Source organism: Cynocephalus volans, chromosome 1 (assembly GCF_027409185.1).
Source record: "Cynocephalus volans isolate mCynVol1 chromosome 1, mCynVol1.pri, whole genome shotgun sequence".
Classification (NCBI taxonomy): domain Eukaryota; kingdom Metazoa; phylum Chordata; class Mammalia; order Dermoptera; family Cynocephalidae; genus Cynocephalus; species Cynocephalus volans.
In genome coordinates this window covers 57,275,434-57,288,042 of record NC_084460.1, presented here as the reverse complement: position 1 = coordinate 57,288,042, position 12,609 = coordinate 57,275,434, and the positions used below count along the sequence as shown (strand labels likewise).

The 12,609-nt window shown below is 59.3% G+C and overlaps 1 protein-coding gene across 1 annotated transcript; it reads left to right on the top strand.

Annotated features, from left to right (window-relative positions):
• Positions 1–3,648: 3,648 nt before the first annotated feature.
• Positions 3,649–10,723, top strand: PTK6 (protein tyrosine kinase 6). The gene is made up of 8 exons (XM_063079799.1): positions 3,649–3,878; positions 5,839–5,960; positions 6,511–6,671; positions 7,227–7,380; positions 7,976–8,137; positions 9,356–9,537; positions 10,094–10,247; positions 10,536–10,723. The coding sequence occupies exons 1-8, from the start codon at positions 3,649–3,651 to the stop codon at positions 10,721–10,723; spliced, it is 1,353 nt and encodes a 450-aa protein (XP_062935869.1).
• Positions 10,724–12,609: the final 1,886 nt, after the last annotated feature.

Sequence of the window (12,609 nt, the reverse complement as noted above, 5' to 3'; positions counted from 1 at the left end):
CCAGCCCATGGAGCCTCTGGCTGTGGGCCTCACACACTGATGCTGGCTGACATGTACATGCACGTGCACACACTCAGACACACGCAGACTGTGTTCATTTGCCACAGACACTCACCCCACTAGTGGAATGGGCTGATGTCCTCTGCCCCATGTGACCCGTGTCCCTGGCATCTTGAGAGAGACTGGTGGAACTTCAGGAAGACGCTGGGCAGAGAGGCCTCTGTGCCTGCACCTGCTGCCCTGGGCCTGCTGACTCCCTCCCAGGGTCTAGAGTGAGAGGCCCTGTTTTCTCTGAAGTCTCACTGGGGGTTTGTTGAAGCAGCCAGTGCTGTGGCTCCCAGGCAGACCCCGGGCATCAAGGTGCTGTGCACATGGGGACAGCACCATCTTCTGCCTCTCCACAGGCACAAACCCATGCATGCATGCACGTGACACCTGATAACTGGGTACTGACTGGCTCAAACACATAGACACTCACACACTGCTCATCCCCTGAACCCAGAACCAGGCATTGGAGCTGATGGGGGCAGTCCACTGGCTAGAGCTGACCCCACATGGGCCAGGCCTCCACCCCAGGCATCACGGTGCCCAGAACAGGGGACACAGATGCAGCGTGTCCCCTGGGGTGGGGGCAGGACCTGGCCAGGCTGCAGGAGCTCCTGGGCTGAATGGAGTGGACAGGCTGGGTGTGAAGAGGGAGGGGTTTGGACAGGCCGTGGGGAGGCCCGGCCAGGGCGGTGAACTGTGAGGTCATTCTCAGAGTGGGCAGTGGTCAGGGAGGCAGAGTCTCCTGGGTGCGCAGGGTCGGGGGTCGGGGGTGGAGGTGGGGGATAGGTGCTGAGGTGTGCTGGCAACTGGATGACAACAAGCTCTCTGGGAGAAAGCATGGGATAAGCAGAACGTTCACAAGTCCAGACATGAACACTCGGGAGGCCACCAAGTGAGGAGCTGGGCAAAGACTTGCACAGTTGACCCCGTTCCCAAGCCCAGTTCAGTCACTAAGAGACAAATTGAGGGCAAGGGGGCTGGGGGTGAACCAGGGCAGGCACACAGGGACTGGTGGGGCCTGCCTTTGGGTTTCTGAGACCCTGCCCCAACTCTCCTGGGAGCCCCAGATTGGAAGCTGTGTCCTGGGCTTGGGCCACCTCTGGCAGCATCCCCTAGAGGGAATGGAGCTTAGGGTCAGCTCTGCACCTGCGGAGGCCAACGAGCTAATCGCCACTGACCACAGGCCTTCCTGTGGGAGCTGGAAATGGGACCCCCGAGTGCACAGTGACCCGCCAGGTAGGGAAGAGGATGCTCAGAGTCTCAGAGAACAGAAGCTGTGCAGGGCTGGTGCCATGGGGGCTCTGTGGAGGGGGCGGTGGAAGGGACACCACAGGCCGGGGCAGCATGAGCAGGGGAGCAGTGGAGACGGGCCCTCTGTGGACCTAGATCAGCCTGGCCACCTCTCAAGACAGAGCCAAGAGCGGGCAGGAGGCCCTTAGAGCCTTGGACACCAGGCTGCGGGCTGGCACCGACCCCCATGGCTGGTGTGCAAGGGGGTTTGGGCCAAACCTCTTGGGGCCCCAGCCAGCTGGGCTACACCTCTGCCTTGGCCTTCAGGCCCTGATGTCCCACTGTGTCCTGAGAGAGCCCAGAGGAGGGGCTGGTTCCAGCACCCGGCCCAGGAAGGCGAGGCCAGTTCTGGGTGCTTCCCCAGCAAACGGAGAAGCAGCCTCATCGTCTGTACCCTCTGGGGGCTCTGTGCTTCCTGAGTCTGAGCTGAGATGGGCACTGCTGGCCCAGGTGGGAGGGAATATGCTGGGATTAGAGGTGACCAGGCTGCAGAAGCAGGCCTGCCTGTCTGGGGCACCAGCGCATTCCTGGGCCACGCATCAGCACCTGTCCCACCGGTTTGGAGCTCCTGGGTCTCTGGGAGGGGCCGGGCTGGGGACTTTCCCATTTCCTGGTGTGGCTGAGACAGAACCTCCCTCATGTCTGCACCCAGCGATGCGCCAAGGCCCCCTGGACACAGGTTGGGGCCAGAGGCCCAAGGCTGGAGGGTGAAGGAGGAGGGGGCAGTGGCAGGTGGGGCATGGTGGTGATGGGGGTTGCTATGGAGCCCCCTGGGCCTGACAGACACTGACCAACCCAACGCCCAGCTTCCCCTCCCCCAGCCCCCACCTCTGACCTCTGACCTCTATGCAGCTCCTTCTGTTGTCCCTTCCCCACCTTGGTCAGAACAGAGCTGGGCTGTCCAGAACATTTATGAGCTTGTTGAATAATCCATGTTCCTGTTCTTAATCTCGAAATGGAGTGAAGGACAGTGCCATTTTCTCTCTTTTCAATAAAAAGAAAGTTTGGATAAGCAGAGTTTAGCATGCGATTTTCCCCAGGTCATCTGTCCTTCCCTGGTCTGCCCCTTTCCAGGCCCCTGGGCAGGAGCTCCCTGGGTGGGCACTGCGGGGTAAGCAGAATGTGGGCAGGTGGTCAGGGAGAGGGAGTTGGGCTGAGTCTCGGATGGGTTTACTGGGAGTGGGAGTGGGGGTGGGGTGAGGGCAGGTGGGGCAAAGGCTGGGGGAAGGTCGCAATGGGGGCTTGCTAGGGATGGGTGGGGGAGGGGTGGGAGGCAAGCTAGAAGGAGCTGGGGCCCTGGGGGCCCTGGAGGGCGGGAGGAAGGAGGTGGAGGCTGCAGGGGGCCTGGTGGTGCCTGTGCTTCCAGGCCACTGAACATAGTCCATGGAGCGCCCCCTCGTGTCCATGCCAGGGAGGGCTGTGCCTGCTTCCTCAGCCAAGGGTCACCTCCAGAGGAGCCTGGCTGCGTCCCCTCTGGCTCCCGCCTCCTAAGAGATCCCCTGTGACCCTTGGGACCGCCTCTTCCAGGAAGTTCTCCTGGCATGTTTACTTGGTGTTGCTGCCCTTACCACCCAGGTCCCCGGCCCTCCCTGTTGGTCTCTCTGGCTGCCCTGGGCCGGGTAGGGGTTCAGCAGGCTGTTCTGTGGTGGCCCCTCCAGGGCAGACGGGCATCAAGATGTGATCTCATGTCATGATCTGTACCCCCAACCCCTTCCTGAGGGCAGGTCCTGCCAGCATGGCCACTGTAGCTTCCGGCATTGCTCAGCATACGGGAGTGGGCTCCGTGGGTGAGGGGAGGTACTGGGCAGGTGGAGGGGACCGTCTTGGGGCAGCACTGTATGCGCTCTGCTCTGCGTGTACCAGGCGCCTGCTCAGCTCATCCTCCAGTGCCTCTGAGGTTTGGAAGGGACCTCAGAGGTGCATCTCTCCCCTCCCCTCCTCCTCTGGCTCCAAGACCCACTCCAAGGGGGGGCCCTTGGGTTCTCCTTACACCTGAGTGCCCACCTGTTCCTCCCTGTTCCCCCAGGCGTGGGTCTGGCATGTGGCTGCTTGGCCAGCAGGTTTCCATAATAGCTGGGCGTGAGTCCCGGCGTGGCTTGGCCCCGGGGGACGTGAGGACCGTGGGGGCTCTGCTGGGGTGTTCTCGGGAGGCTGCGCAGAGGCATTCCTGATGGGTGCTGGGTGTGGCTGGCCTGGCTGCCTCCTCATCATGAGGAAATGGGTGATGGCCCGTCAGGGACGCCCCGCCCACCCTCCCTGCCTCAAGAGCCCACAGTGGGCCTACAGCCCAGTCCTGCCACTGTGCCCGCCATGGCGTCCCGGGGCCAGGCTCACCCGGGCCCCAAGTATGTGGGCCTCTGGGACTTCACGGCCCGGACGGATGAGGAGCTGAGCTTCCAGGCAGGGGACCTCTTCCACGTGGCCAGGAAGGAAGAGCAGTGGTGGTGGGCCACCCTGCTGGATGCAGCGGGCCAGGCTCTAGCTGAAGGTTATGTGCCCCACAACTACCTGGCTGAGAAGGAGACTGTCGAGTCAGAGCCGTGAGTATCCTGGGGCCCTGAGATCTCCACAGGCCTGCAGGCTGGCTTCCAGGAGCCCCAGGAGGGCAGGGACCCCTGGCTCCATCTCCCTGTGCCTTCTGTCAATGCTGGGCATCCAGCTTGGTCCTGTCTCTGGACCCACCATCCCAGCACCCAGGAGCGCTGACTGGGCTGTCACTGTGTCATCTGGGGTGGGGGCCTTGGAGGACATGGAACCCTCCCCTGTACTCACCCACAGTCACTTTCTGATCATGGGTGTGGCTCTGCCAGTACTTAGAAAGGACAGAAGGGTCCTGTGTGGGCTTCCAGGGGCAGGCTGTCAGTGACAAGGTCTGTGTGGGAGTGAAGCTTGCTTACTTTCCAAACAGCCGAAACCAGATGTGCAACCTAGTTAAGGGAGTGGGAAGGCCACGGGGACACGCCTGTCCCGGAGGTGGATGCAGGGAGTTGGCTGAGCCAGTCACTGTGGTGGGCATCCCCCTGGCATCCCTGCCTGTCACCCCTGGCCACCCCCATGGCTGTTCCTGTCACTTTCACAGTGGCAGCCCTGAGGTCTGCAAGGACTAGAGGGGCAGCTAGCATGGGTGTGTCCATGGCCACCTGAGGACCCCAGCACCTGCGGCTGCTCTGAGCTTGGGCTGGGAAAGGCCCAGAGGGAGGGATCCCCATTGCCTGTGCTCACGAGGTCCCTGTCTTTCTCATCACTCACTAGTGCTGGTCGAGCACCTGCTGTGTGGGGTGTCAGGAACGTGTTTGTGGTCACCACCTGGAGGGAGGAGACCAGCGGGCAGGTGAAGCTGTGGACGGGCAGTTGTGGAGGCAGGGTCCCATGACGGGGCCGGAGCAGGGTGCAACAGGGCGTACAGACGGCTGCCAGGTCCCAGGTGGCCCAAATGGCAGGTGCAAAGCCCTGAGAACCCAGCACACATGAGGGTGGAGGAGGAGGCAGGGTGGTTGGAGGCGTGGTGGGGGATTGTAGAGGGGGTGGACCCCCACGGGCTCTGTGCTAGCAGTGGTCTTCTGTGTAGGGTCGTGTGCCAACAGCGTCTGAGGAAGTCAGAGACACACCAGGGGCAGGGCACAAGTCACCTGGAGAGTCTGCAGGCCCCACTCTGCATCCACAGTCCAGGCTCATCCACGTCCTTGAGCTGGGAGCCCGTGTGTGCCAGTGCTACATGTGTGCATGTGTGCTCGTGCGTGTGTGTGCTGTGAGTGCACAAGTGTTCAAGTGTGCATCACTGCGCATGCACACACGAGTGTGTACACCTGAGTACACATGTGTGCATGTGTGTGAATGTGTGCAGTGTGGATACGTGAGTGCACAAGTGTTCATCGCTGTGTGCACACTCGTGTGCACACACAAGTACACATGTGTGCATGTGTGAAAATGTGTGCAGCATGAGCACACGTGTGTGCATGTGTGGATGCACACGTGAGCGTGTGTGTGCCTGTGCAAGTATGTTGTGCAAGTGGGTGTGTGTGCATCAGTGCATGTCCGTGCGTGAGTGCATGCATGGGAGTGGCTGTGTGCACACGCATGTGCGTGTGCACATCTATGAGTGTGCAGAGGCAGCACCCAGAGCCCTGCTACTCAGACGCCCTTTCCAGCCCAAGTCCCTCAGCATAGGGTAGGTGTGTTTGCCCTGGTCCCGGAATGTCACACCAGAGGTTTTGGGGGGTGCATATCTGCATGATTGGACTGCATGTCCTGGGGGGATCTGACTCACAGACAGGGTTGCCCAAGATGGGTGGGTCACTAGGGCCTTTCCTGGTGTTTGGAACTGGCCATCTGGAACATTCAGGGTCTGTGATGGGCAGAGAAGGGGCCTCTGGGTCAGGGACAGAATTGCAGGGCAGCTGAGTCAGGGCTGGGGGCTTGAGGTGGCAGGTAGGAATGGCGGGGTGGGGGTTAGCTGTGGGGTCAGGGTCAGTGCAGGCTCAGGCCGCCCCTCCTTGGCAGGTGGTTCTTCGGCTGCATCTCCCGCTCGGAAGCTCAGCACCGGCTACAGGCTGAGGGCAACGTGACAGGTGCCTTCCTGATCAGGGTCAGCGGGAAGCCGGGTGCTGACTACGTGCTCTCGGGTACAGCCTCCCTGCACTCCCCCTCGCCTATACTGTGTTTGCCGGGCTCCTTGTCCCTGAACTCTCCTGGCCATGTGGTGAGCCCGGCCTCCCTCTGGCTGTGACATCTGGCTCTTCTCCAGGGAGCTCTGACACCTTCCTCCCCCAAGTGGGCACAGGCAGCTTGTCCCTGGGCCCGGGTCTGGCTCGCTGTTGGGAGCAGTCATATGGCAGGAACCTCCCTGGGCTGTGAGCTTCTCTCTGGGAGGGGAAGGGGTTCTCTGAGGTCCTGTCCTGCCAGCTTGCTCATGCTGTCCTGGGAAGCACTGACTACCTGTGAGGGACCCCGCAGGTGTCCCATCCTGCCCATGACCCTGCACCTGGGGGTGTGCTGTGAGCAGAGAAGGGCTCTGCCGCTTGACCTCAGAGTGGCAGGTCCCTGGGATGGCAGGCCTTGTCCCAGGAAGCTCCAACAGCAACGGTTGGGACCCAGGCACTCCGAGCAGGTGTGGCCGCGGGGGCAAGGTGCAGGAGCCCGGGGTGAGTTTTCTTCTGTCCACTCCGCCCCCAGTGCGGGACACGCAGGCCGTGCGGCACTACAAGATCTGGCGACGTGGGGACCGGCTGCACCTCAATCAGGCGGTGTCCTTCCGCAGCCTGCCCGAGCTCGTGGAGTACCACAAGGCCCAGAGCCTGTCCCACGGCCTGCAGCTGACCGCACCCTGTCAGAAGGTAGGGCCGCCCCAGACGCTCGCCCGTTCATGGCAGGTCGCTCCGGGTCAGGCAGGGTGGTGCATGCACAGGCGGATGTCTCCTGCTGGGAGTGGTTGGCCGGGCGCATGGGTGCAGGTCCTGACCTGCTGACCCGCTGGGAGGGAAGCCACGGTTCTACAGAACGGGGTGGGGGCTTGGTGGGCCAGTAGACCTGCCCCTCTAGGCTGGGCTTCTCTCCTACCCTGGTTGGGAGAGGTCAGGCTCCGGGTCTCTCTGGACCAGCTAGAGCCTGGGGACAAGGATCACATGCCCTGCAAACATGGAGCCCCGCATGGGAGTCACTGGCCCAGAGCAGGCGATGAGAGTGGTGTTTGTGCACAGGACATGGCAGGGGACAGAGGCTGGGGGCAGCTCCAGGAGAGACCTGCCACATGGGGGACACTTGGGCCCTCCCAAGATGAACACGGCCTTGGATTTGAGGATAAATCAAGGCTCCGCACTTCCTAAAGGTTGGGCAGGGGTGTGGGGGTCCATATCCTCTCCCTGCCCTGTGATCCCCGCCTGTCTTTCCAGCATGAGCCCGAGCCCCTTCCCCACTGGGACGACTGGGAAAGGCCAAGGGAGGAGTTCACACTCTGCAGGAAGCTGGGGTCTGGCTACTTTGGAGAGGTCTTCGAAGGGCTCTGGAAAGACCAGGTCCGAGTGGCCATTAAGGTGATTTCCCGAGGTGAGTGGCCCAGGTCGGGGGCTCCACTTGACCATGCACCAGCTGGCCACAGGGACTTCTGGTCTCACCCTGCTTGAGGGTGGGACCCCCAAGCACCCCACATGGCACCTACAGCAGCACCGAGGGAGTAGTTTTCTTTCAGTTTCATCTGTTTTTACCTAAATGCATTTATTTCAAAAGGAAATTTTAAATTCTCAACCTAATGGAAAGCCATTAAAATAGATAGATCACTGGAAACTTGAAAAGTTTCACCTAGTCACCTGGGCCCCCCCAGAGGTCTAGATGTCACAGGACAGGAATCAGGGGTTCAGGGGGCAGGAAGACAGTGGGGGGCAGATGTACCTGCTCTGAAGCTCTGGCTCAGGAGGCGTTTGACAGTGGGGTGTGGTGAGAGCAGATAGCAGGCACGGCAGAACCCCATGTACACACTGGGGCTGGGGGCTGGGGTGTGGGGGAGTGGGCTGCATGGCTCTGGCCCCCACCCTGGGCAGGACACCATGTTTCCTGAGCAGCTGGTGTGGGGGGCCCAGGGACTGGCTTTCTCCTTGAGGCACTGGGGCCAGAGGCTGCACCACGAGCTGCCTGTTCCCGGCAGACAACCTCCTGCACCAGCACATGCTCCAGTCGGAGATCCAGGCCATGAAGACGCTGCGTCACAAACACATCCTGGCACTGTATGCAGTTGTGTCCGTGGGGGACCCCGTGTACATCATTACAGAGCTCATGCCTGAGGGGAGCCTGCTCGAGCTGCTGCGGGGTGAGTGGGTAAGGGTGCGCAGCTCCTGACCTGGGGGAAGAGTGGCCCAGGCTTGCAGGAGGCACGGGGAGACCCCCACAGAGAAACCCCTGACCACGCGCAAGATAGCCAGGCAACTCTCGGATGTGCCTGCCACCGTGTCCATTTAAGAAGTGACTTAGGGTATGTTAAACCTACCATCTGCTCATTGTGAAAATTTGAGAAAATACAGATAAGTGCAAATGAAAACCCACTCAGAATTCCTGCACCTGCAGTGGATAAGGCCACTTTGTGAAAAGGCGGGGGCAGTGCAGCAGCCTGCAGACTGCCTCAGCCCTCAGCTGTGCTCTACCCCTAGCACACACATCCCTCCCACAGCACTTGAGCATGCACACACCTCGACATGCCCATGAGCCACGTCTGCAGAGCACACGCCTGTACACTCACACACACCTACTCATGGACACATGCACACACACACGCCTGCACACATAAACACCAACTTATACACGTGCATGCCGACACATGCACACACACCATAACACATGCAGACGTACACACAATGCATCTCGTCCACTCAGAGACTTCTCTCTAAGAAGCTCCACTATTTACTTTCACACCAACACCAGACAGTCGCTGCCAGTTAATCGAGATGCTCAGTCTACTTCCAGAGATGCTAAAGTGGGAATGAATGTTGCAGTATAGGATGAATGACAGCCAGTAAGCATGTGTACGTACCTAGGGATAGAGCTGTTTATCTAGCTGTTTTAGATGCTACTTCATCACTAGCATCTGGAACACTCTGAATGCAACATTGTGTATATCCTACGTTTTTCACATAATAAGCTTGATCACTGCAATTTCCATGTTGTTGAACGTTCTTAAGAAATGAAATTTGTCTCATACACACTACCATGCAGACAAGCTGCAGCTCTTTAGCCATTCTCCTGTTGCTAAACCTTTTCAGAGTTTCAAAGTGTGAATAATGCCGTGACACACATCTAGTCATACCTTTGTCTGAGCTCCTGTAGCTTTACTGCAGATTCCCAGAAGGGGAACTGCTGGGGCACAGGGTCTATACGGGCGCACCGCTCTTAGACTATTGATACAGAATTGCCTTTCAGAAGGCTGTGGCCAGTCCACTGTTCTCTGCCCCAGCCCTCCTGCAAGCTGAGGAGCCAGAGCCTGCCTGCTGGTAGCTGCCTCGGCAGCTGACTCTGGCCTCCACTTGCTCTGCAGAGTCTGACAAGAAAGCGCTGCCCGTTTCGGAGCTGGTGGACATTGCTTCGCAGGTGGCTGAGGGCATGTGCTATCTGGAGTCACAGAATTACATCCACCGGGACCTGGCGGCCAGGAACATCCTTGTGGGTGAAAACAACATCTGCAAAGTCGGGGACTTCGGGCTAGCCAGGCTCATCAAGGTAGGGCCCTGGCAGGCTGGAGGCGGAGGGTGCAGGGCTTCCTCTGTGCATGGAGCTGGGGATTCAGCTGTGGGCAAGATACAGCTTCCCACCCTCTGGGACCCAGTGTGGGTGGGGGCAAGAGATGGGAAGCTGCAGTGAGTACACTCTGGGCGTCGAGTGCCTGGAGGCTGACAGGGCGGCAGGTGGGGCTGGGCTCTGTCCATGCAGCTGCTGCCGGTCCACGCCCACGCTGGCCTAGCTCGGGCCCCTCTGACGTGACCCAGGGGCCTCATGCTCCCCGCATCTGCACTTCGCAGCTCTGTCACCTGCCTGTCCTCTCACCCCACACTCCCCAGAATCCCAGGGACAGCAGCGCTTCTGGCACCTGGGCCCAAGCCGCTGGCCCAGCAGCACTGGCAACAGGATGGCCACCAGGGGGTCACACCGTGGGTCACCAAAGCCCACATTCCAGGCAGTGTGGCCACACCCTTGCCCACACAAACCGTGCTCCCAAGCCTGCCCATGCTGTGAGGGAGGGGTGCGCCATGGCCTGCCAGTGCCTGTGTGATTGCAGGAGGACATTTACCTTTCCCATGACCACAACATCCCCTACAAGTGGACGGCCCCCGAGGCGCTCTCCCGAGGGCATTACTCCACCAAATCTGACATCTGGTCCTTCGGGATTCTCCTCCATGAGATTTTTAGCAGGGGTCAGATGCCCTACCCAGGTACCGGCCCCACAGTGCTCCAACAGTGGGCAGGGTGGAGGAGGTGGGGTCAGGGTAGGTCCTGGGTAGCCTCCAGGGGCCTGGACCCCATACCTGCACCACTCACTGGGAGTGCAGGAATGTCCACCCCTGGGCTGCCTCCTGGAGCCGCTGCCCAGAGGGAGGGCCTTAGAAGCAGACAGCATGCTGGGGAACACCAAGGGCATGGTGGCAGCAGGTGGCCTCCTTGGGTGGAGGGTGGGCAGGCGGGTGCTGACCTTCCAGATCCTTTCCTCCTACCCACTGCAGGCATGTCCAACCACGAGGCCTTCCTGAGGGTGGACGCTGGCTACCGCATGCCCTGCCCCCCGGAGTGCCCGCCCAGTGTGCGCAAGGTGATGCTCTCCTGCTGGTCCAGGGACCCTGAGCAGAGGCCTTGCTTCAGAGCCCTGCGGGAGAGGCTGTCCAGCTTCACCATGTACGAGAACCCGCTCTAAGCGGCCACAGTGGTGGCATGGCTGGGCCCTGCAGAGGAGGGGCCTGCGGAGGCAATACTGGACCTTGGATCCAGGGCCAGTGCCTCCGCTGGATGGAGTGCAGGAAGTATGCAGGGGACATGGCACACTGAGAAGACAGCAGAAGTGGGAAGGCCACTCTCCCCTGCCCCTTGTACGTCCTCCCTGCCACAGGCCATAAATCCTAGGAAGGTCACTCTGACCTTCTCTTTCCCTTCTCTGCTGAAGACCCTCATGTGACAGGTGTCCTGCCCTGTACCCAGAGGGAAGGAATGTCACATGGGGATGCCAAGAAGACTGAACAACCAAGCCTTGCTGAGACCCCACTTGTCACAATCAGATCGCACCCTTCTCTTCTTGTCACACCCGGCACCACTGCCTGTGAAGATACACGTTCCATGTCCCTGGGTCATCAGGCTCCCGTATCATGTAAAACTTGCATTAAATAAATCTGTATGCTTTCCTCTTGTTCATCTCTCTTTTATTACAGGGGTCTCAACCATGAAGCTTGTGATGGGTGAGGAAAAGATACTTTTTCTCCCCCTCCGCCCCGATCCTGGCTCCCAGTGAGGGGCAGCTGAGACACCCCACTCGCTCTGGAGCCTGCAGATGAGATCCTGGGACAACTGACCGAAAGCCAGAGAGAAGTGAGCATTCTCACCACGGTCAGAGCTCCTGGATCCCTCTGCAGTGCCCATTGGAGTGAAAGGTAAAAACTTGTCTCCTTTTCCAAATTTATGTCAGCAGGAGCACGTTGTTTGGGCTGTGACTCTTGCGAAAATTCAGTTTTGGGTTCTCATTGATGCTCTCCCTCCCGGGACAGCTGTCTTTCCTGTTTGTCACAGTTTATCCTGGGAGCTTTGCTTCTGACCAGCAAGAATATCTCTGGTCTCTGCCAGCTGGGAGCAGGTGTCAGCCTGCACTGGCCACCAGCAGCAGAGGCCAGGAGCCCCGTGTTTTCCTGTCCCACAGCACCGGCTCTCCAAGGAGTTTGTAGTCAGAAGTCTCCATGCTAAGGGGCTTTTGTAGAGTCAGCCTCTGCTGGTTGGTTCATCCTGGAAAGGACTCTTACCCGCTTCTGGCAATGAAGGTCTTTTCCTTCTTTTGGCTGTCCTGGGGAGGGGTTCCAGATCCCAGGGGCTGCCTCTCCTCTGTCTGTGGTTGTCAAAGGGCCTATTGGTTTGGGTTCTGAGTCGTGTGAAAGGAGTTCTGTCCTGCCAGGAATCACATTTATCATCTGTTTCAACTGAAACCTGACAACAGGGTATTTGAAAGGTTTTTAAGGAGCTCTATGGTCAGAAGGCAGCTTCACTGGAAGTTGATTTCAGGCTGAATGTGTTGTAAGACCCTGCTTCTCCCACGGGAACTTCTCAGCCAAGGAAACCCTCCTCAAACCCCTGCTCACCCGTCCACCCCTCCTTGTTGGACCTCCCTTTCCACCTGCTCCTCCTTTGCCACCTTTGACATTCTCTCCGGTTCCTGTGAACCCTCCACATGTCCTTCAAGCCCCAGCCTCCCCCTCTGTCCACCGTGCCCGAATGTCCCAGGCACCTGAACTTTAGTGCCCTGCTCTCAAAGGACTCAAGGTCCCCCGGAAGCAACCCTTGCAGCTGGAAATGAAAAAGGTGAATTGGAAGTGGACTGAATGACAATGCCAGCCAGCTCCTTGCCACTCGCCTCTGTGGGATGAGCTCTAGTGACAGGCAAATGTGCCCCCAAACTTCCTGAGACAGCTTGCTTTCTCTGTGCCTTTGAGATATAAAATTTCTACCGTCTCCTCTAGAACCTAATAGTTATCTTGTGGGAGACAACTGTCATCAGAAGGAAAAAAGAAACTATTTGGAAATTGGGCAAATCAAAACAACTTA